This window comes from Daphnia carinata, chromosome 8 (genome assembly GCF_022539665.2).
Source record: "Daphnia carinata strain CSIRO-1 chromosome 8, CSIRO_AGI_Dcar_HiC_V3, whole genome shotgun sequence".
Taxonomy (NCBI): domain Eukaryota; kingdom Metazoa; phylum Arthropoda; class Branchiopoda; order Diplostraca; family Daphniidae; genus Daphnia; species Daphnia carinata.
In genome coordinates, this window is record NC_081338.1 from 7,742,360 (window position 1) to 7,763,425 (window position 21,066).

The 21,066-nt window shown below is 39.0% G+C and overlaps 4 protein-coding genes and 1 pseudogene across 6 annotated transcripts; 3 read left to right on the plus strand and 2 right to left on the minus strand.

The window, feature by feature from the left end:
* Window positions 1–3,972: 3,972 nt before the first annotated feature.
* Window positions 3,973–6,556, plus strand: LOC130700323 (aldehyde dehydrogenase 1A1-like). Its single transcript, XM_057522369.2, has 16 exons — window positions 3,973–4,023; window positions 4,097–4,201; window positions 4,270–4,371; window positions 4,446–4,611; window positions 4,686–4,748; window positions 4,820–4,836; window positions 4,918–5,028; window positions 5,105–5,218; window positions 5,290–5,392; window positions 5,466–5,531; window positions 5,600–5,718; window positions 5,785–5,949; window positions 6,010–6,088; window positions 6,167–6,245; window positions 6,312–6,386; window positions 6,454–6,556. Exons 1-16 carry the CDS (start codon window positions 3,991–3,993, stop codon window positions 6,524–6,526), a joined length of 1,470 nt encoding a protein of 489 aa, XP_057378352.1. The 5' UTR covers window positions 3,973–3,990; the 3' UTR covers window positions 6,527–6,556.
* A 754-nt stretch (window positions 6,557–7,310) lies between these two features.
* LOC130700512 (probable methyltransferase-like protein 24) lies at window positions 7,311–8,305 on the plus strand (annotated as a pseudogene).
* A 1,487-nt stretch (window positions 8,306–9,792) lies between these two features.
* Window positions 9,793–12,577, minus strand: LOC130700325 (sialate:O-sulfotransferase 1-like). Its single transcript, XM_057522372.2, has 6 exons — window positions 11,999–12,577; window positions 11,395–11,502; window positions 11,072–11,214; window positions 10,775–10,981; window positions 10,490–10,677; window positions 9,793–10,425 (listed from the first exon to the last, which is right to left on the minus strand). The coding sequence occupies exons 1-6, from the start codon at window positions 12,157–12,159 to the stop codon at window positions 9,967–9,969; spliced, it is 1,266 nt and encodes a 421-aa protein (XP_057378355.1). The 5' UTR covers window positions 12,160–12,577; the 3' UTR covers window positions 9,793–9,966.
* A 1,911-nt stretch (window positions 12,578–14,488) lies between these two features.
* Window positions 14,489–17,357, plus strand: LOC130700322 (retinal dehydrogenase 2-like). Its single transcript, XM_057522368.1, has 16 exons — window positions 14,489–14,640; window positions 14,737–14,841; window positions 14,976–15,077; window positions 15,150–15,315; window positions 15,375–15,437; window positions 15,513–15,529; window positions 15,606–15,716; window positions 15,785–15,898; window positions 15,959–16,061; window positions 16,134–16,199; window positions 16,265–16,383; window positions 16,454–16,618; window positions 16,676–16,754; window positions 16,823–16,901; window positions 16,964–17,038; window positions 17,100–17,357. Exons 1-16 carry the CDS (start codon window positions 14,608–14,610, stop codon window positions 17,170–17,172), a joined length of 1,470 nt encoding a protein of 489 aa, XP_057378351.1. The 5' UTR covers window positions 14,489–14,607; the 3' UTR covers window positions 17,173–17,357.
* A 111-nt stretch (window positions 17,358–17,468) lies between these two features.
* On the minus strand, window positions 17,469–19,812 carry LOC130700324 (uncharacterized). Of its 3 annotated transcripts, none has more exons than XM_057522370.2 (7): window positions 19,606–19,812; window positions 19,340–19,535; window positions 19,152–19,276; window positions 18,771–19,079; window positions 18,312–18,713; window positions 18,048–18,238; window positions 17,469–17,939 (listed from the first exon to the last, which is right to left on the minus strand). In XM_057522370.2, the coding sequence occupies exons 2-7, from the start codon at window positions 19,425–19,427 to the stop codon at window positions 17,627–17,629; spliced, it is 1,428 nt and encodes a 475-aa protein (XP_057378353.1). In that variant the 5' UTR covers window positions 19,428–19,535; window positions 19,606–19,812; the 3' UTR covers window positions 17,469–17,626. The 3 variants fall into 3 exon arrangements, with proteins under 3 accessions (XP_057378353.1, XP_059352531.1, XP_059352530.1); XM_059496548.1 differs by having other exon boundaries at window positions 18,312–18,709; window positions 18,767–19,079; window positions 19,340–19,532; window positions 19,606–19,806; XM_059496547.1 differs by having other exon boundaries at window positions 18,312–18,709; window positions 18,767–19,079; window positions 19,606–19,806.
* Window positions 19,813–21,066: the final 1,254 nt, after the last annotated feature.

A 21,066-nucleotide genomic window follows, 5' to 3' on the forward strand; every position in this document is an offset into this window, starting at 1 on the left:
TTCACGTTTGACAAAAAGAGAAACGAAAGAAATGAAGTGAATCGATGAAACTTGGAAAAGACTAACATTGCCCTCGATTTCTTCCCTTCTTTGATTTTCGGCTCATGACCAAAACGGCTTGTCATTTCAAATATTTGCTTTGAATTTTAAAAAAAAAAATTTTTTTTAACGATTTTTCCTTCTTCCATTCTATACTGGCCCTTAAAATTCTAATCCTCTCTGTTCTTCTGTAACCCTCGACGTATGTCGAGTTCCGTCAAAAATACTGCCACCTAAAACCCTGTATGAGAAAACAAAACAAACCAGCATGTTTTATTCTCTTAAATGAAAAGTTTTTCGTAAACAATCGGGTTATGTCATCAATGTTTTTTCTGTTTGTGCTCATTTTTTTTTTTTTTTCTAAACTCTACTCATCCAACTGTTTTCTTTCTCTTTCTTATTTTCTTCCTCATTCTCCTGCCTTTCTCTATTTTTCTCTCTCGTGTCATTTAGATCGATCTTTGCTTTGTTTTCTCTGTCATTTGTCTTTCCCTCCGTGTGCTGTTTATTCATTTCTTTTGATGCCAGCTCTTTAAATCTACCCTATTCTGTAGCTCCCACCATTAATTTTTTACTTTTAAAATTGTCTGATGTATTTCGAATTACTTGGAACTCGCTGACTGATGGCGTTATCTTTCACTATCGAAACGGTGCAAAATCATATTGGCCTGTCTGTAATGACTATCTTTCTTGCCTCCTCGTTTTTTTACGGAATTAGTTTGATCACAAGACACAAGGGCGAGGGGTGTAGGGAAGTGCTCTCTTTTCTTTTCTCCATTGGTCATTGGTATGTCCGGATTTTATTGGTATATATATAGCTCTGACTTTACAGACATAGGCATTTTTTTTTCTTTTTGATGTTGATCAACATGTCTCCTAATTGAATCAATACACTTTCTCCGTCACAAAAAAAAAAAATCCATCGCCCGTTTTATCTTATAATTTCTTTCCCCATTGCCCAACAAATTCTTAAAATGGCATACGAGTACATTTTATGAATGTTAACAAATACTGTAGCGACTAGTAGAAGTGCGATAATTGTTTCCTGTGGTTTCCTTTGTGGACAATTTCTTTGCTCTTGTCTCGGAAGTGCCTGTACTGGATATAAGAAAACGCGGTCTAGTGTTGCAATTGTTTCCGGATCAATTGATTCAGGAGCGAACTACGGATAAGGTTCTGATTTCTTCTCGAAGAATTTCAGTTCAAACTGTGTTTCCTCGAAAGCCTCTTCCGTGTAGCCCCATTGAATCGAGATCCGTTCTATCCATCTCTGATTTCGCGCGACCAATCTGCAGTAGTCCCTTCCAGCTGGACTCGTTGTAATAGCAATAACGGTCGAGTGGCATGGCTCCGTTGCCCGTCTTTTGGCTGAGATAAGCCACGTATCGGATGGTGCTATCCAATAAAAGGTCGTATCATCAACTTGAGAGAAAAATAAAAAAACGAACTCAATTCCCAGGTTTCTTCGGCGCATTCTTCTATTTCTTCTGTTACTGACAATGATCTGTTCGTTCGTTCTGCTACGCACTCCGAAGGGCCCTTATACATCGAGGTATACAATCTAGTCGCTATTTTATTAATGGCAGTAAGCTGCAGGAAAATGCAAGAAATGATCACAGAAGAATTTGGATTTCTCAGTTATTGAATTATTAATTGAATTTGTCACGCAATTATTGGAGTGAATCGACACACAATCTCGAGAGTTTAGACGTCTAAAGAAATGTATTGTCCACGTTGGCAAACATACATCCATAGTTACACCTTCAATCTTTAACAAAAATTGCTTGTAAGTATATTGCAAACGTAAGTTTTATGTGGAACAGTGCATTTAAAGCGTAACGGAAATATGTAATAACGAATTTGTAACGTTAAATACAATGAATCCCGTGAAAAATGAAGTCAGTTTTCCTGATCCACGTTATCTTTTGCATATGAATACTGAATGAAAAGTAGGGCTTATTTTTGCGGGCTTATTTTCAAACCCGATTTTTTCGCCTGACTTGACATTTCATTAAATCTAATGTATCTTAAGATCTGCTTCATATATGCGATTCCCGCAATCATATTAGCTTAAACTTTTGTCATGCAATTTTTGAATAACACGCAATAATATAATAGTTTTTAAATTTATGATAGCTCAAAAACTACAAGTTCCGCTTGAAAACCAAGTCACTTTTCGTGATTCTCGTTGATGAATTTTGAATCTAAATCATGTATAGGTTTCTATGCTATAAGCATTCAATTCTTCATCGAAATCATGTATTTTAAGCGAAAGCTAAAATTTAGCCAAAATTGAAAAAGTGGGAAGGCTTCTCATTTTTGATAAAATCAGCAAAAATCGAAATCTCTTACAATTCGATAAAACTCACACTGCATAATCAAAAGTGGACGCTGATTCTGTTTTGCATATTAGTTTTTCTTTTTATAAGGCATTTTTTGAATAAAACGTAATCTAAGTAGTAAATTTTACAGAACCGATTTGCTGCTGGCGCGCCAGCACGGTTCGCCTTTGGCTTTTATTAATTAACTATGAACACAGTGCAAAAACAAACTTATTTTTTGTGATTCTGGTTCGATTCTGAATCGTAATCATGTGTTTTTAAGGTAGGTCTAAAATTTTGTCAAAAATGAAAAAGTGGGAAGGCTATAGCCTTCTCATTTTTGTCAAAATCATCAAAAATCGACATCTGTTAGAATCCGTTAAAAAATCACCCTGTTCACTCAACATTTGACGCTCATTCCGTCTGACCTATTCATTTTTTTGTTTTCCACGCAATTATTATATTTCGGGGCAATCATAATGATTCTAGCGGAACTACTTCAAAAATTTTAATTATTCAAAAATTAAATCCTAAATTAGTTATCATTATCCTCGGTAAATTTTAGATCTTAAACATGTATTTTAATCACTAGATTTTAAAGTTCAACAAACAATTAAGGAATCCTTTCATTTATCTGGAAATACGGGCTACAAAAAAATATTACCTTTCCCGTTAGTTAGGCAGCTTTTGAATACAATGGGTTCATGTCGTCCAACGATTGTTCTAGGTTTGAATATGTTTCCCTTGTGACGTTTTTGACGAATGAAAAGACTACGCTGTTATTACTGAAGACGTACCTGTAGACCTCCACTAAAACTATAGGGGAAAGCGTCCATTTTTTTGGTAATGTCACGAGTTTTTCTCAATAGACCTTGCATTTTACCTGCCGTTGTAACAAGAGAAACAAAAGCCAACTGTTGTAACAAAACCCAAGACGTTTTTTACGCATTGAAGCACGTAACACGAACGAGCCAGAATACGAGAAAAGGATCCAGAATATTTTAAAAAGCATGTTGCGGAACAAGATCAGGCTCCCGGTAAATAGTTAAACGAGACACATTTTCAGATGCTTCAAGCAAATGCATTACTCTACTTTTTTTTTTCTAACGAAAAAAAGGAACGTATTATGAGCCCTTAAAAATTCACGCTAATATGGTAGCAATCCTGTGGTTTAACTACGAATTACAAAAATTGGCTGTAATTCAAGAAGTTTACTTTTCGAAAACAAACAAACAAACCTAAGCAGGGTGGAAAAAATAGGCTTATCATTCGTCTATCGAATCGCACATTACTTTCTTGAAGGTTAGTTCAAGTTTATTTTAAGTATGATTAAGGCTAAATAATTTACCAAGAAGCACACACTTGCGAAAAGTAAACGTTTTTTTTCGAGTTTGGGAACGTTATCATCGCATATTGATTTCGACGGAGCAAGGTTTGTTTGTGCAATTCTAACGACGAAAGTCGCAATTCCAAGATTAATTCATCTTCCGTCGTATGGTTTTTTAAATTTCGAATTCCCTAGTCGATGGGATAAATAGTCCATTATATGCAGATCGGAAATCCGTCCCATTTCTTCCCTAAATGCAGTAGTGAAAACATCGTTTTTGGCACTCAAAAATAAAAAAAAAAAATGACCAAACAACCCGAAATCAAATTTACGAAGGTAAATTATCATCTTTAGAGTTAACAATCAATCCATTAATTTTTAGATATTTATTTCCCTCATTTTGCTCAAGCTGTTCATCGATGGCAAGTTTGTGGATTCAGTAAGTGGCAAAAAGTTTGCCGTTATCAACCCATCGACTGGCAAGAAAATCTGTGACGTTACCGAAGGCGATGAAGTACATATAACTTCCATATATATAGTTACCGTGATTTCAGTAAAAAACAACTGGTTGTGACACCTTAGGCGGACGTAGATAAAGCCGTGGAGGCAGCTCGCCGGGCGTTTAAACTTGGTTCCAAATGGCGCACTATGGACGCCTCAAGTCGTGGCCATCTCATCTACAAGGTCTTACCATTCATAATTTTTAATTACAGAAGAAATGGGCTCCATTTTCTCTTGTTACATTAATCGCATTGCAGTTGGCTGACCTTATTGAAAGGGATGCCGAATATTTGGCTGCCCTAGAAACCCTCAACAATGGGAAACCGTTGCCAGAAGCGCAATTCGATATGGTTTTTGCTGTGAAATGCCTTCGCTATTACGCTGGTTGGACCGATAAAATTCACGGCCAGACCATTCCTGCAGGTGCTACACATTCTTATCATTCAACATAGTAAGTCAATTTGCTATACAATTGGTATTCTTTTTTTTTTTTTTAGATGGTAGCAGTTTTGTTATGACGCGGAAGGAGCCTGTCGGAGTCGTAGGGCAGATCATTCCTTGTATGTATTCATTGTTCTATGACGTTTATAAATATCCTTATAGTTACCGTTTTCCTCATTTTCCGAAATAGGGAACTATCCAGTATTGGTAAATAGGAATAACTTGTTCAATTGATTAAATTTTTACACCACCGTCTAATTTATCGTAACTCAACTATCAAATTACAAGATGTGTGCGTGGAAGTTTGGACCAGCATTAGCTGCTGGATGCACAATTGTCCTCAAACCTGCTACAGAGACCCCGTTAACCGCACTTTATCTGGCGCACCTATCGGTCGAGGTCAGTCATTCAATTTTTGTTTTTCTTGTACTGAATAAAGGTTATAGAAACCTTTCATTTTACATCATCTTTTTAGGCTGGATTTCCAGCTGGTGTGATAAACGTGGTCAACGGCTTCGGTGACACAGTGGGAACAGCTTTAACAAAGCATCCAAATATCCAGAAAATTGCTTTTACCGGCTCAACAGAGGTACAGTGTTAAGTCAGCAATTTTTACTTTTGGGTCTTCAACTAAAATGCTGGAACATTACATCTGAAAAGGTCGGGAGATCGATCATGGAAAATGCAGCCAAATCAAACCTGAAGCGTTTCAGTTTGGAACTGGGTGGAAAGAGTCCAATTGCCGTATTCCCCGATGCTGATTGTAAGATCCGAAAAATGTTTCAATCCATTCAATTTCATTCAGAGATATAATTTGATTTACATGCGGATCGCAGTGGATAATGCCGTCTCGACCTGCTTCAGCGCCATATTTGCCAACATGGGCCAATGCTGCTGCGCTGGTTATTTAAATCATTCAGTTAATTTTAAACAAATTCATACGTAACATGAGGCATTAAAACAATTACAGGTTCGCGTACGTTTGTTCATGAAGACATCTACGATGAGTTTGTTAAAAAGACTGCGGCTATGGCCGCCGCCCGCAAAGTTGGAAATCCTTTCGACGAAGGGGTTGAGCACGGACCACAGGTGAACATTTTCGTTGATAGTTTTATGGCTGGCGTGACAGTCTCCAAATTTGAATTATTTAAATAGGTTAGCGAGAAACAATTCAACAAAATTATTGACCTAGTGGAGTCGGGAAAGAAGGAAGGAGCGTCGGTTAAGTGCGGTGGTAAAAAATGGGGAACCGAAGGTTACTTTATTGAACCAACGGTGTTTGCAGATGTAACGGATGACATGCGTATAGCAAAGGAAGAGGTACGTAAACTATGCATATTTTTTGTTAATACAGGGTTATTAATCAGCGGTTCATAACAGATTTTCGGTCCTGTTCAAACGATTCTAAAGTTCCGCACGATGAAAGAACTGATTGAACGTGCCAATAAAACTTATTATGGTATCAGCAAATTGCCATATTTTCGTGTTATAAGTTATGCTGCTTAAGTTACCTAATGATCGTTTGTTTATTTTCTAGGTCTTGCTGCAGGAGTGATGACTAAAGATATGAACACGGCCCTCACGTTTGCCCAGGCAGTCGAAGCTGGTTCCGTCTGGTAGTCTACAACTGTTGCCTAACGTTCATGTGGGCCAATTATTTTTTAATGTCGATTTTAATTTAGGATTAATTGCTATAACGCCACGACGGCCCAGACGCCATTCGGTGGTTTCAAAATGTCCGGCCAAGGAAGAGAATTGTACGTTGATTTTTGTATCTTTTAATTTTATTTAGTTTCTTATCAGGTCTTTATTTGCTTATCATAGGGGAGAAGAGGGCTTGCATCACTACTTGGAAGTGAAGACAATTACAATTGCGATCCCTCAGAAGAATTCCTAAAAATAGTTTAAATAGCAAAAGCAAGGGTAAAAGCAGAAATCAGAGAAACCAAATATATGTGATATGTTTTTTCTTCCTTAAGTTTCAAATATACGTGTTTTAAGTACAATAATGAACTGCAGAAAAAAGGGCCAATCGAATGTTTGGACGTATTAACTTGGTCGTATTATCTTTCATCAAAATGAAATTGACGTCGAGGCGCACTCGTTCCTTTTAAGTTGGAAGAACAAATTTGATATGCAGAGTCGTCTTTTCAACCATTGTATGAAAAGTTAGGTTATAATGCATACTATTGCGAGCTAGAGTTTGTCAAAGGAACTCATAGCGATGCAAACACGTATGGCAAACATTCGGATTGCATGACAAGCAACATCTACTAGTGGCAGGGCTTAATGACCTTGTCTGTACGGTAGAGAAAAGGCATCGATCCGTAAAATAGAGCAGCATTTTCATACTGCTTTAGAAAGAGAGCTCCTATGCATGTACCGTCGGCTTGTTTTGCCCATTTGGATTCAACTTTCATCCGTCTTGATTAATAGCGTGCGCTCCATAGGAAAAACAGGTGCAAACTGTCTCCCATACACCCTGCAACTTATGGGACTCTAGGGCACGAACAGACACTTGAATAACTTATAGAAGTGCGCCATTCGTTTACCTGCCACTAATATGGTTGCATGAAATGTAACAAAGCGTGTAACCAAATATCTAAACGTGCATTGAATAGCCTTTCTCAGACATGGAGTATTAGAGCAGTGTAGCGCACAGATCTTGTTTCCACATTAAGATGGTCATTCTAAATCGAAAAGTCAGCCATATTGTTTTGGCAGTTAAATTCGCCGTCGTCGTGATGATATTGTTTTTTTCATTCACATACATGTTATCACGAAGAACAGCTTCATTTCCCTGTCCCTGTTGGTGTTCACGACATTTGGATAAATGACATCAAAGCGACAAAATCGATGTCAGCCGAAGAGATCTACAGGTATTTGCATTGAACTAACAGCATTTCTTGCCAAACTGCTATGGATATTAGACCCACGACCTTCAATGATGGTCGCGTGATCGCACCTGATGGCCATAAAGCTGTTTGCCTTAATCCGTCAATCTCTCCAGTTTTCAACAATTGTTTGGTCTATTCCTTCGGTATCAACAACCAGTGGACGTTTGACAAAGACATGGCCGAGTTCGGCTGCCAAGTTTACTCCTTTGATCCATCAATGAATGTTAGTAATCACGATCGAAGTGAGCACATCCATTTCTACGGTTTTGGTTTGGATGGCGAAAATAGATTGCACCCCACAACAGGATGGAAAATGAGAACCGCTTCATCCATTTATCGCATGCTGATGAGTCAACACGGTGCCACTACGATAATCGACGTCCTGAAAATGGATATTGAATTCTCCGAATGGGATACCATTCCGGAAATGTTGCAATCCGGTTTTCTTTCCGAGAAAGTTAAACAGCTTGCCGTCGAGATTCATTTCAATCCTGACGATCCTTTGGAAATTTTCCACCATCGGGTTCAAATCCTCTGGAACCTAGAAGCCACAAGTCAAAATCAGACTGGGGGGTTTGTACGATTCAGTTCACGTTCCAATCCGCGGCTCAAGCGTCCTTTGAAAGTATTAGGCGGCAGGGAAGACCACATCGGACTGGAATTGTCATGGTACAATTCCAAATACTATTAATCTTTGTTTAATACGAGCAGTTTCGGGTTGATGACGCAGATAATGTTATCACAACAATACATTTCAAGCGCAATAACTTTTCTACGAATTTATATTGAACCCATTCGTTTTATCTATTTGAATATCGTTTGACGTATTTACTGCAGTGTTTATTTTCTTGCCATGAATGAGCATGATATGCATTCGGCTGTTGCATGTTTCTTGCCATAGGGATTCTATTTATAGAAACCGATTGATACAGGTAGTATATATTTGGCTGGTAAAATAGCCTAATAAAAATCCATTGCCGATAAAAGGTTCCATCATCTACGGCATCAATATTTAAAAGGAGATCAGAGTAGCGTTCCGTGTGCGTTATGGCGAAAACTTGCAATGAAACGTCTTTACTTTGCACTCTTCTTTAAATAATAAAAAAATAGTCTTGCTGTATAACAACTGCGTATAAGTAGCATGGTGAGTAAGTGCTTGTTAAATATTGACTTAAGGATTTTCAAAGGCAGGAGATCCCTATGGCAAACTATAGCTTTCCTTTGTGATGTCTACATATCATGTCTTGTGACATGATTCAGTAAACGAACATGGACGAATGACAGTCTTCCGGTTGTTTTTCATTCGTCAGGTTGTTTCTCTTTCTCATATTTCAGCGGTCTCATATTTCGGCGGTATTCCTGCAACAAATCTATCTTTTCCTTTGTTTGTTTATCATCAATCTTTTAGATGTTTCCCTGAAACGACGTCTATCCATTTCCCAGTTCTATACATCAATCTACTCAAACTCTTTTGTCCTCGCAGTCTTACTGGGAGTCTCCGGGTCTTTAATGTGTGATACCATATCGTGGAGTTCTTTTTCATTCTTCAAAAACTACACATACTTTAAATAGAAATTTTTACGAGGTTCGCGAAAATTAAATTTGTTTTCACATGGGATTAACCGTTTCGGAGTTATTTCACATTCGAATTGGTTACACTGTCATTACTTTGATACCGTTTTATTCAAAAACTATAGATTTAACAAGAATACTAAAATTTTATCCGGAACCAACGTTCAACTGTTTTTATAAAAGATTAATTCTAAGTTAAATTTTGAGATATTCGTGAAAATACCGTCCTCAAAAATAAGCCCGACAAAACAAGCCCGAAAAAATAAGCTCCACTTTTTTGCTCATTTCGTTAAATTTCAAAAACCTATATGTAACTGTAAATATACACGATTTTAGATTTAAGTTTTTGCAAGTATTACGAAACTCCACTTCTTTTTCACGCGAGACCTAGTTTTTGAGTTATTTGAATTCCACCGTGTTGTGCCAAAACCATTTGGACTCTTATTCAAAAATCAGGCAATTAACAGAAAAACTAGTATTTTTTATCTTCAGTTTTAGTTTAGTTTTGAAACACGTTGACACCATGTTGAATCCAAAATAATGAACGTTTTCATTTTCTGCGATTTTTTTTTTCAACCTAGATACAAAGGGAGAGAATAGTGTCAATCTCCACAGATATGCCCAGATTTCATTGAAACAGATTGAATTTGAAGTTATTAACACAATTTCTCAACCATAGAATTCATTATTCACAATGAAGTGATGACTAATCACGACGCAAACGAAAATATAATATTTTTATACAACAACAAATTCGTCGGCGTCACTAAATCCGCAATGAGTAGAAAGATAAAAATTGAAAGAAAATAAGTGAAATGGAATTATTATTATATGGATATTTCTTGAATCGCTTTATCCCCATCAATTCTTAAGGGACCTTAGTTGATAAATTTTCTTGGCGAATCCGCTGGATAAAGAGAGGTGGGTCTGAGTTGAAATCGCGTTCCAGATCATTTGATTCAGCATACTTGGATGCAAAAGGAATCTTCCAACTATAGAAAATGTTTGTTATGGCTTCTTCTTTAAGCATGTTAGTCAAAGGGTCTTTCATAAAGGACTCGACACTGAAACCCCATTGATCCGAGATCCATTCCATCCACGTCTGACTGTCTGCGACTCTAGTCGGCAGCGGTCCTTTCCAACTAGACTTGTTGTAATTGCTATAGCGGTTGAGTGGAATGGCCCCATTGCCCGTTTTTTGCGTTAAGTAATCGACGTACCGAATGGCTCGATCCAATAAGGGCCGTATCTGGTCAGGAAAGACTCTATTTGTATCCCATTGTCCTTCGATTCTACTTTTGCGGTGGAATTTCTTCAGCGGATGCTTCTGTTAAACCAAAACGAACTGTTCACAAACGAGTTCTGAGTATAGACAAGAAAGCAGTGATTACCTGAATGCAGTCCAATCGCCTTTCGTCAACTGGAAGCTGCAGGAAATGCAAGATGCGTCGCAAATGCGGTCGTGGATTCTCTTTGAGATCCTCGTAGTGGATAGTTAACAGATCAGTTGAATACTGGGTCCAGTTAACCGCCGTGGCGAGCCAGCGCCTCGTTTGATCTACCAAGAAATCCGGCCATTCTGTTTGATGCGATGATAATGCAGTTCGTCAAACATTTTAGAATAATTTTTTTCATTTCTATATGCGTGTCTTATACGTTAGCTCGCATTAGCTTACCCGGTCGTTGGAAATTAGAAGATGGTGCATGTCCAATGTGGCCGCCGTAAAGGAAGTTATGGAAAGATAAAATGGCTTCGTAAGGATTGCGGTTGAGAAAAATGCTTCGACCTCCGGAAAATGATTTGATGTGATTTGCACCAGAATCGTGAGTCTTTTGGACACAGGTTACGCCAGCATCCCAATCGGCCAATTCCCCCCAGAATCCTGATTCGACCGTGAAAAAAGAGGGCATGACGGTACGTGCTTGTCGAAATGAAGGTTTAAAAGATCTTCCGGTGTTTTCAGACGACTTACCATGAAGATAAAGATTGGCATCTTTGTAAATGCTTCCGGTGTAGATGCCTGAAGCGGCTTCGATAAGGCCTCTAACCCAGGTATTTCCACTACCAGGAAAACTAGCGAGAGCTACCGGTGGTAAGCTTCGCTCCACAGTTCGTCTATTACGCAACAAAATTGGGATTTTTATTTTCATTCAACAATTTTTTTTAGTTGTTTTTCCTTGTTTTAGTTTTCAGAAACAAAGTGTAACTGACTCGTATAAATTCTGATCAGCTAACGGCTGATTTAGATCGTAACTGATAAATTTTTTTAAAAATATACTTTAATTGAAAGCTTACCTGATGGTGAAATTGGAACAATCAGGATGATCGGCCCAAGGGCGACGAACAAAACGTTTGGCCAAGCTAAACTTAAGCTTCAGCAACTTAGTCTTTTTAATTTCGTTCCTATTTAATTAGGCAAAGAATAAATATCGCCAGACGGCCAGGGAAATGGTCTGCCATATCAGCAAACAAATAAACGATGGAAAGGCGCAATTTTTAAAAAATTATAAATTCATACCCTCTCAAGATTAATGAGGTTGAAAAGGTGAACGGTAAGTTCACCTTCAGCTAATCTACAGAAACTCACTGAACCGTTAACGAGCTCGTCACAGATCTGCACCTCATTGTGCATTCATTACGCGTACTTTTAACAGCATGAAGGAAAAAAATAAGTCTTGGGGACCTTGGAGTTCAACGGCACCGCAGTTTTTAAATGATTGATCTTTGCTCTCGTTCATCTCTTGTTTTGAAAACAAGCACTCTAAATGAAGTTTCTATCATTAAAAATAAAAATTTCTAATCCCCTCAAAATCTATAAATTGAAATGATTTATCAATCGGTTGAGGCGAACATCCATAACTGAAAAATTAAACTTGTGACTTGAATTTTGATCCCTTACTTGTTATCGTTGATGATGTTTTCTGAATAGAGGCGGGTCTGGTTGCTATTTGTTGATAACGGCGTTGAAAAAAAATTTGTGTTTACGAGAATCATTAGCGTGGAGAACAGCAACAGCACTATCAACAGTTTTCTAAACGAACGTAAATGATACTGCAGCATGGTGGTGGCGGTTTGTAATGAGTTTTTGCACTAATGTCACTCTTTGTCCTCTTCTCAGGCCGACTTCTAACTCAAGTCTAACCGTCACAACAGTCAGCTCTCGTCAGCGCGTTTGAAAATCAAGTGTACTCTGTGGCACACAATTGCTAGAGAATCGCCCGTTAGCCGGATACGCATCACGAATCACAAAGAGTCCTTGCTTCTTGCGACACGGTGTCTTACCAGGGGGTTCACCCGTCCCTTGGCCACAATGTCCGATTACTTAACAAGAAATATTTCCTTCGCAGTAAATGGAGGTTTGGTGTAAAACTAGCTCATCAGTGGCTTTTGATTTATATGGGATCGTAAACCGATGGTTTATTCGGGTTAATTATAAATTTAAAGCATTCTAACGATGATTGTGCTACAACGTTTGGTACTAAGAACGGTGTTAGAAGAGTCCTTTGATGGAAAACACATGCTTTTCACCATATTTGAAGCCCAGGACGATGTGCTCGATGGATTGTTAGGCAAATCTTGCCGGACATGGACACGCACAGATCAGAAACCAATATTCCAATGACAACACATCGACCAGCGGCGATCGGTATTGTAAACGTTACGTCCCCCTACCTTGTACTACGAATGTTACCTGTGACCCGTAATTTACTGAACGTACATTTACACTGTCTGCGTGGGCGTAGTTTGAGACACAATAGCGGTTTACTAGTTGAATAGCTGAGATTGGGGACAATGTTAAGCCCAACCTATTGTTGGCGTCCAGGCCTCGGCTGGACCCGGCGGTTTCACTCACATGTTTTTGTTTCAGCTATCGTGTCAGTACATTCCGATAATAAGCCGGGTCTCAGGTAAGCGAGGTCGAGCTCTACTGGCGTCAGCATAATAAAGCCAATCTACATGCTATTTATAGTTAGAATACAATTATAAAATGCTTTTCACCTTTAGCACAGTTGAAACGCATATTGGTTGTTTTCATTGTCGTTCGTGTGACAAACAAAAAACAATTGCAAAACATTTTAGTCTAATACCGTGTGTGATTATCACCGTTAGAGGGCTTTTACCTCAACATAGGGCGAATAGGTTTCCAGTCTGAGATAACTCTGGTTTTTTTAACGCCCCTACAGCGATGTAGATTTTCCTCACGAACGATGGCGAAGGCCCGAAGTATACGAATCGTTCATCAACAGTTTTTGCCTCTATGCTGACTCTTGCCATATGTTTGATAAGGCTCGTATATTTAGTTAATATCTAGGGGAAAAAGTTACTTTTCCAGTCGATCTTCATCAACTGAAACCAGCACACGACGCATGATAAAGTCACTGCGATTACTTTCTACAGTAATCCTTGTAGAGAATAGAATAGCATGCAATAAAGCCAAAATAGAAACAGGAACGATGACGGAAAACTGTGTTTTCCTTATCATTTTTGTTACCAACCATTTCCATAACACTGGTAGTAATAAAAAAAAACACCAAGAACTTTTTCCTAACAACTTCGAATGTAAATAGACGCTCTTACTTAAAGAAATAAAAAATTGTTTTTCGATACTATGGGTTGTAGTCGTTACGCCAGATCGTGAAAATATCACATAGGAATTAATTAAATAAATCTCTAAAAGGCTGATACCTACCACAACGGGGACTTCCCTTAAAGAAGGAGCGAGGACACTTCCATCCGCTGGCAATGTCTGGAAATCGAGACAAACTTCAAGAAAGTGCCAAAGGGACCTTCGATTCTAGTTTGGCAGCAAGAGGCGATCGGGTCCCTTCCTCAAAAGGCAAAATGAGATAAGCCAAAACAAACAAAATGCAAGAGAATTGAATATCAGATGAGGCCCACTCATATTACTTCATATGTTTTGTTTTACCACTTGCATGTAACGTTTGATCTTGTAACATCTCCCACATCTTCTGACGCGTTATCTGGAAGGTTATCGGCATACAGTTTTTAACTTTTGTCATAGAGAGCGTAGCAGGTCAGATAGCAACCGATTCTACGTCTCTGTATAACTAGTTTCCTTATTATGGATATGATAAAATCACTTCACATGACAAAATTTTAAGATTTGTTTTTGTGGCGAACTTCAGGGCCATTCCAAGGACTTATACTGCATTAGTAAAAGGATTGCATGCAAACCTTAAACAAGTTTTGTTTAATAATCCGATACCATTTGTCTACTAACAAGGAGTTCATTACCCTTGGCAGCACCAATGTGTTCGACGCGTTGCTGTATCTATACTGGCCAACCGAAGGTTATATCTGTAACTTTAACAAGGAGAATCGCCATTTCAAGACCAAGGTGGGGGACTATTTCCCGCCTCGTAGATCCAGCCTCTGTAGTTTGTGGGGAAAAAAGCATATTATTTAGCTTGGCAACCGACGGCTGTCTCAGTGTCTGGTCTGACATAGCCCACAAAACACGTTCTTGCTCCCAAAACAACTTCAAAAATGACAACTCAACCCGAAATTAAATTCACCCAGGTAACGTAGAACCATTGGCTCTTGATTATTGCTACTTCAGTGATCACATTTAAAATGTTTTATAATTTCTTTTTGATTCTGTTGCCTAATTAAAAGTTATTCATCGATGGCCAATTTGTGGACTCGGCTAGTGGCAAGAAGTTTGCTGTCGTCAACCCGTCGACTGGCAAGAAGTTGTGTGAAGTAGCAGAAGGCGACAAAGTACAACCTCCAGTTCTTATCTTCTAATTTTAGCCGAGAGTTTTTTCTGTTCGTTTTTGTTTTTCTAGTTTTGTTTGTTTTGCCTGTTTACTGATAATTTCCGTTAAAATCAATAATTTACTATAACCCTGCAGGCCGACGTGGATAAAGCCGTCGAAGCAGCTCGTCGGGCGTTCAAACTTGGTTCGACATGGCGTACCATGGACGCTTCAAATCGTGGTCGACTCATTAACAAAGTCAGTGTCAGGTTCACTATCGAAAAAAAATACTTGTTTTTTTTTTTTATAAATGTCTGAGTTGAACTACAGTTGGCGGATCTTATTGAACGGGATGCCGAGTATTTGGCTGCACTAGAGACTCTCAATAATGGCAAGCCTTTAGCAGAAGCACAATTCGACATGGTCTGCGCTATCAATTGCCTTCGCTATTACGCGGGCTGGGCTGACAAGATTCATGGCCAAACCATCCCCGCTGGTACCCTTTTGTTCGTTAGAGTTAGAACGTATTCTTAATATAGTTATCTTGTGTTTCAGATGGTAATATCTTCGTCGTGACTCGAAAGGAACCTGTTGGAGTTGTCGGCCAGATCATCCCTTGTATGTAGTTAATCTTCAATCGTAATACGTGTTAAAATTCTTACTTTTTCGTCTTTTTGTCTCTTCCCAAAAAAGGGAACTACCCAGTATTGGTAAACACTATCAGTATTCCCTAATTCCTGAACACAATATTTGAAAAGTTTGTTAATTTGGAATGCAATCTTCAAGATGTGTACCTGGAAATTCGGACCAGCATTAGCTGCCGGTTGCACCATGGTGCTCAAGCCTGCTGAGCAAACCCCGCTAACCGCTCTTTATTTAGCCCAATTGACAGTCGAGGTGAGTTTTTAGAATTGCAGTTATTCTAGCAATATCTGAAAGGTGAAATGATACGTGTCTCATTTCAGGCTGGATTTCCTCCTGGCGTTATAAACGTGATCAATGGTTTCGGGGAAACGGCTGGAGCAGCTTTAACTAATCATCAAAATGTTCAAAAGATTGCTTTCACTGGATCAACCGAGGTATAATTTAGTAATGATACACCACTCTACTAAATATATTTAAACTTGAAATTTTTGAAGGTCGGCAAGATGATTATGGAAACTGCAGCCAAGTCCAACCTTAAGCGTGTCAGCTTGGAACTGGGCGGGAAAAGTCCAATCGTTGTATTTCCCGACGTTGATCGTAAGTCACGTAAAATGTATGTCACTTCAATACGTATTAAGAGTTATGGTTTTCACTGCATGTCAACCGAAGTGGATACTGCCGTTACCACCTGTTACAATGCCATTTTTGCTAACATGGGCCAATGCTGTTGTGCTGGTTTGTAAAATTATTTTACACAAGTATTAAGTTCGTACTTAATAGAGGCGGCGGTGATAATGCAGGTTCGCGTACCTTCGTACACGAAGAAATTTATGATGAATTTGTCAAAAAAGCCACCGCCATGGCCGCTGCACGCAAAGTAGGAAATCCCTTCGATGAAGGAGTGGAACAAGGACCACAGGTGAATTTTTTTTTAAACAATATTTACCAAATTGACAACGGATTATGAATTCGGTCGTACCGTACTGTAGGTTAGCGAAGAGCAGCATAACAAAATTCTCGAGCTGCTTGACTCTGGTAAGGCGCAAGGTGCCTCTGTTACGTGCGGTGGTAAAAAATGGGGATCCGAAGGTTACTTCATCGAACCAACAGTGTTTGCAGATGTAACGGATGACATGCGTATAGCAAAGGAAGAGGTGCGTATGCGTATCCCTTTCAACAACATTACTTTAACCACGTGTTTTTGGATTCAGATTTTTGGTCCGGTCCAGACAATTTTGAAGTTCCGGACAATGGAGGAACTGATTGAACGTGCCAATAATACTTATTATGGTAAAAGCAGCTCGGTGTGGTTTAAACTTGCTTGAACCTCCTGTCATCTTGTTTTTACGACGTTTTAGGTCTTGCGGCAGGCGTGCTGACTAATGACATTAACACAGCCCTGATGTTTGCCCAAGCCGTAGAAGCTGGTTCCGTCTGGTACTAATATCAGTTTGACCATTTTTCTGATTGTAACTAGTAATGAACCAAAATTTTTACAGGGTAAATTGCTATGACGCCACTATGCCCCAAACGCCATTCGGTGGTTTCAAAATGTCCGGTCAAGGAAGGGAATTGTGCGTAAATCGTTTTCATCACTCCATTATAGATTACTAATTTTTTAAAATTATTTTGTAGGGGCGAAGAAGGTTTGCATCATTACCTGGAAGTCAAGACCATTACTATCGCTATTCCCCAAAAGAATTCATAAGAAGTTTAAACAATAAACACACAGCTTTGCAATAAGACAGAGCTGTTTTCTTTCACAAGTATAAAATCTATCTGCCTGTTATATTTCTCAAAGGTTCTACTTGCGTGCCTAAATGCAAAACCCGATTTGCAAAGGGATACTATCACAAATCCACCTAGAATGAATACACTAGATTACCCCTAGAACTTGCAATGTCCAAACCATATTCCAGGATTATTATTGTTTGTTTTTTTTACTTTTAATAGTTGTAAGGCAAACTTGAATAGGAAAGTTTTGTAACAAGAACGCAATGCATCTGAACGATTCGTAAAAACGAATTTCATTAAGTTACACAAAATACAACAAAAAATATAAAACACCACCCAATCATAAAATTGTTAAAATTAATGAAGCCTTATATTGGTGGTTTACCTGGGATGTGTAAGCACGACGATTTGGGAATGGGTGGCGGAGACTAAAGTTCATCCAAGGAATCTACTGCACTATCATCCGTTTCAGAGTCAGAGTTGATGGTAACATGGAGTAAATTCCCGCGATAGTAAGTCGAATAGTCCCATTTTCCATGAGAGACCAACGTTTTCTCCGTCAAATCTTTCTCTAAGGCTCGCATCATTCGTGGTTTTAATAATTGAGATGAGCTCGGAGTAGAGTTCAGGGATCTGGTAGGTGAGTCCAATGAAAGGTTTTTCTTCTTATGAGACTGTGCTTTCCGCAGCATTTTGGCTTTGTCTTTCAATGTTCTATGCAACAATCTAGCTCTCTGAAACCTACAGAAATTTGGCGAAAAGAGGGAAAAAGAAAGCAAACAAAAAAAACAATTAAGATAAAAATGAATTCATGAGGTGAATAAAAGTTGCTGCTTCTTAGCTATTTACTCAGAGATATTTCCTATGGCAGGCGATACTGCCAACAAACCGTCTTCTCGTCCTGATATCTCAGCGTCTGTCTCGTGGAAGGACCCAATGGGAGAAACAGCTGAAGACATTGGGCTCGACTCCCTCTCTGATACGGCTCTGATACTCAAGTTATCATCGCTCTCGAAGTCATTCCTTAGTGTTTCAACGGCCTACAACAGTGTAGTACCAAAGGTGTATATCACTCTGTCAATTAACCTAATAAACTGGGCGTGCGCAAATTACCTCATCTAGTAGTTTCATTGCTGGCCTGTTTGGCGAATGTCCAAAAAATGCTGCAGTGCTCATTGCTTCGTCTTCCAATTCTTCCCCATTTTTAGAACGGTTCAACACGCTCAATATCTTTTGAGTTTCTCGCACAGTGTGCGGGTGGTGCCGGTTGGATGATCTTCGACTTCTACTACTATTTAAATCTACTAGATTTATTTGCACGGCTTGCTTTACTTTTTTCTTTTTATGGCCATTGGTCGTTTCTTTGCTTTTGGACAGTGGAATAGATTTTAGTGAGCTGTTTTTCATGAAATTTTTGTTTTCTTTTTCTGTGAGGGATAATATTTCTTCAGGTAAAAGACGAACTAAGCGGACAGTAGGCTGGAATTCTGGTCCAAAAATATCAACTTCTTCTGCCTGCGCTTATTGAAACGGTTTTCAGTAAAAGCTACATTTGGGAAGATGTGAACTTACTTGTGGTTGCGACTGTTGCTTCCTTAGATTCTTGCGTGGAGATGGAGTCCTAACTTTGTTCGCCGGGATCGTTCTTTTTTGTTTTTCGATCTTTAGTGGCGAGACTTTATTAGACGAAGGAACAGTGTTTCGCGAAGCCCTGCATTTTTCTGGACTCTTTTTTCTCTTCTGTAAATTCTTTTTTGGTGATGCTTTTGTTTGAGATTTCACAGTCTTCTTGCCATTTATGTTCCCTTCCTTTTCAGAAACACATTCCCGGAAGGCCTTGACCAACTTTGTTTGAGGAAGATCTGGCTTACTGGATGAAATCTAGCAAATGGGAATGAAACAAACAGGGAAAAAACATCAGAGAAATTCTAGACTATTGCCAGTTAAAATTACATGAGAATGGTTATTTGATGGTGATGGCTTCGAAAGTGAACGTTCAGACAGGAATGTTGATGTGTAATCTATGTTACCCTCCAAGATTTCCAATGCCCCTTTTTTGTTTACGATGGCTCTTTCACCTAAAAATAATGGGAGTTTTAATTGGTTGTTACATTTATTGAAAGAGGGAAAAAAGAAAAAACCTGTCCATGTCCTCAGTCTTGGAATTATAATTCGACCACTGCGCGACTGTCTTAGTTCAAGCTGTCCGTTTAAAGAAATATTATCCATTTCAAAAATATTCTGAACCAGTATAAAGCCTATGGATGGTCACTGTGGCTTGGAAAACTGTAAAACTGCAACAGAAGTTTGTGGAATCAGCTTACTTGTCACAATCTGCTGTAGAGTAGTTCAATGTAAAACATTTAATACTGGTTTTACCAATCCCATTTGATTTTGTTTGCATTACTTGCGGAAGCGTTAGAACGCCAATTGTTCCAGAGCAGCTACTCACACGCGTTGCAACTGTACACGTTGCACGTAAGATATGAACTACTGAAACGGAGGGAGAACTATACGAAGGGTATTAGTTGTGTACGTAGGAAAAACGTCATCACAACTTCGTTCCGCGATGCTTGAATGTATTGTAAACAAAGCAGTTGGTGATAGAACCTGCAGGCCCGATACCTCGGGTCTTCAAGAGGGAATTTTGTCTATGACACGGGGGGGGGGGGGGTCTATGACGGTTAGGGGCTCAGAGCCCAGCCCCGGTCACCCTGAGAACGGGGCGCCGCATACCCTCCCCGAAAAGAGGGCGACCAAGGGTCCAAGGCCACTGTTTATGAGGATTACTTCTGCGGTGCAGTACGGGACTGAAATACGGTAGTCCAACGGATATGCCGACACCATCTCAAAAATTGTGGCTGAATTAACTCCAAAGCAAAAACAAAAAGACACCCGGCTGCCGTTTAAAACTACAATTTGTTAAAAATGGTGGTGGGGCACCCTAATTACTCCGGAAACGCACAACGAACCGCTTATATTGAAAAGTATCCCGCCCAATTGTAGGCTAACTTTTTTTTTTTTTTTTGGGGGGGGGGGGGGGGGGAGGGGGGGAGGGGAGGGGGGAGAGCAGGTTACCTAGTTACAGTCAATTGAGGTTGATCTGTACTATGGGCCTAATACCATGAAAAGTAATCACTAAGTAGCCAAAGAGAGGTGACTAAAAAGAGCCACAGCCAAGTAACAATGTTTCGTTTTACACAAAAGTGTGATTTGTACACCAGAGCCAACGTGGCTGATATCGGTATTAAACCTTATCCCACCATACGCAGGTAAAAGATGCAAGACTATATCCGATAACTAGAATTTAAAATAGTGTATTTATAATTCGTTTTTAAATAAGATCTGTTTTGACATACGCTGACTTTCTAACAGAAATTGTAGAAGTGGCTTGTTGTATAGACATTCCACCAGCGTGGCTTCTGCTTCTTCCTGTTCAATGCGGCTCAGTCCTCTGCAGAGCTGTTAATCTGTGGGTGAACAAAATGAAGTAATTCGAAATCCAAGCAATTTTAATATGCTCTAACACTACTAAGTTTAAGTTTATGTACTGTATGTTACGCGATTCGTTTGTGTTTTCATCTAATGTATATTATAAGTTTCGAATGGGTTGTTCGAGTCTTTCTTGTCTCTTACGTACGGTATATTGCAGAAAAATGTGGCGGTTTCCGTTATGTTTTGTTTACCATACTTGACACATTTTTCTGCAACCTCCTATACTTCTTGCCATACACAAAAGTGACCAACCTGTATAGTAATTAAAGTGCTACAACTCGATGTTCAGTTTTATTTTTTATTTTATTCAACGCATAAACTACATTGAGGCTGAACGAAACAAAATCGACAGCCAAGGGACCAAAAAAAAAGA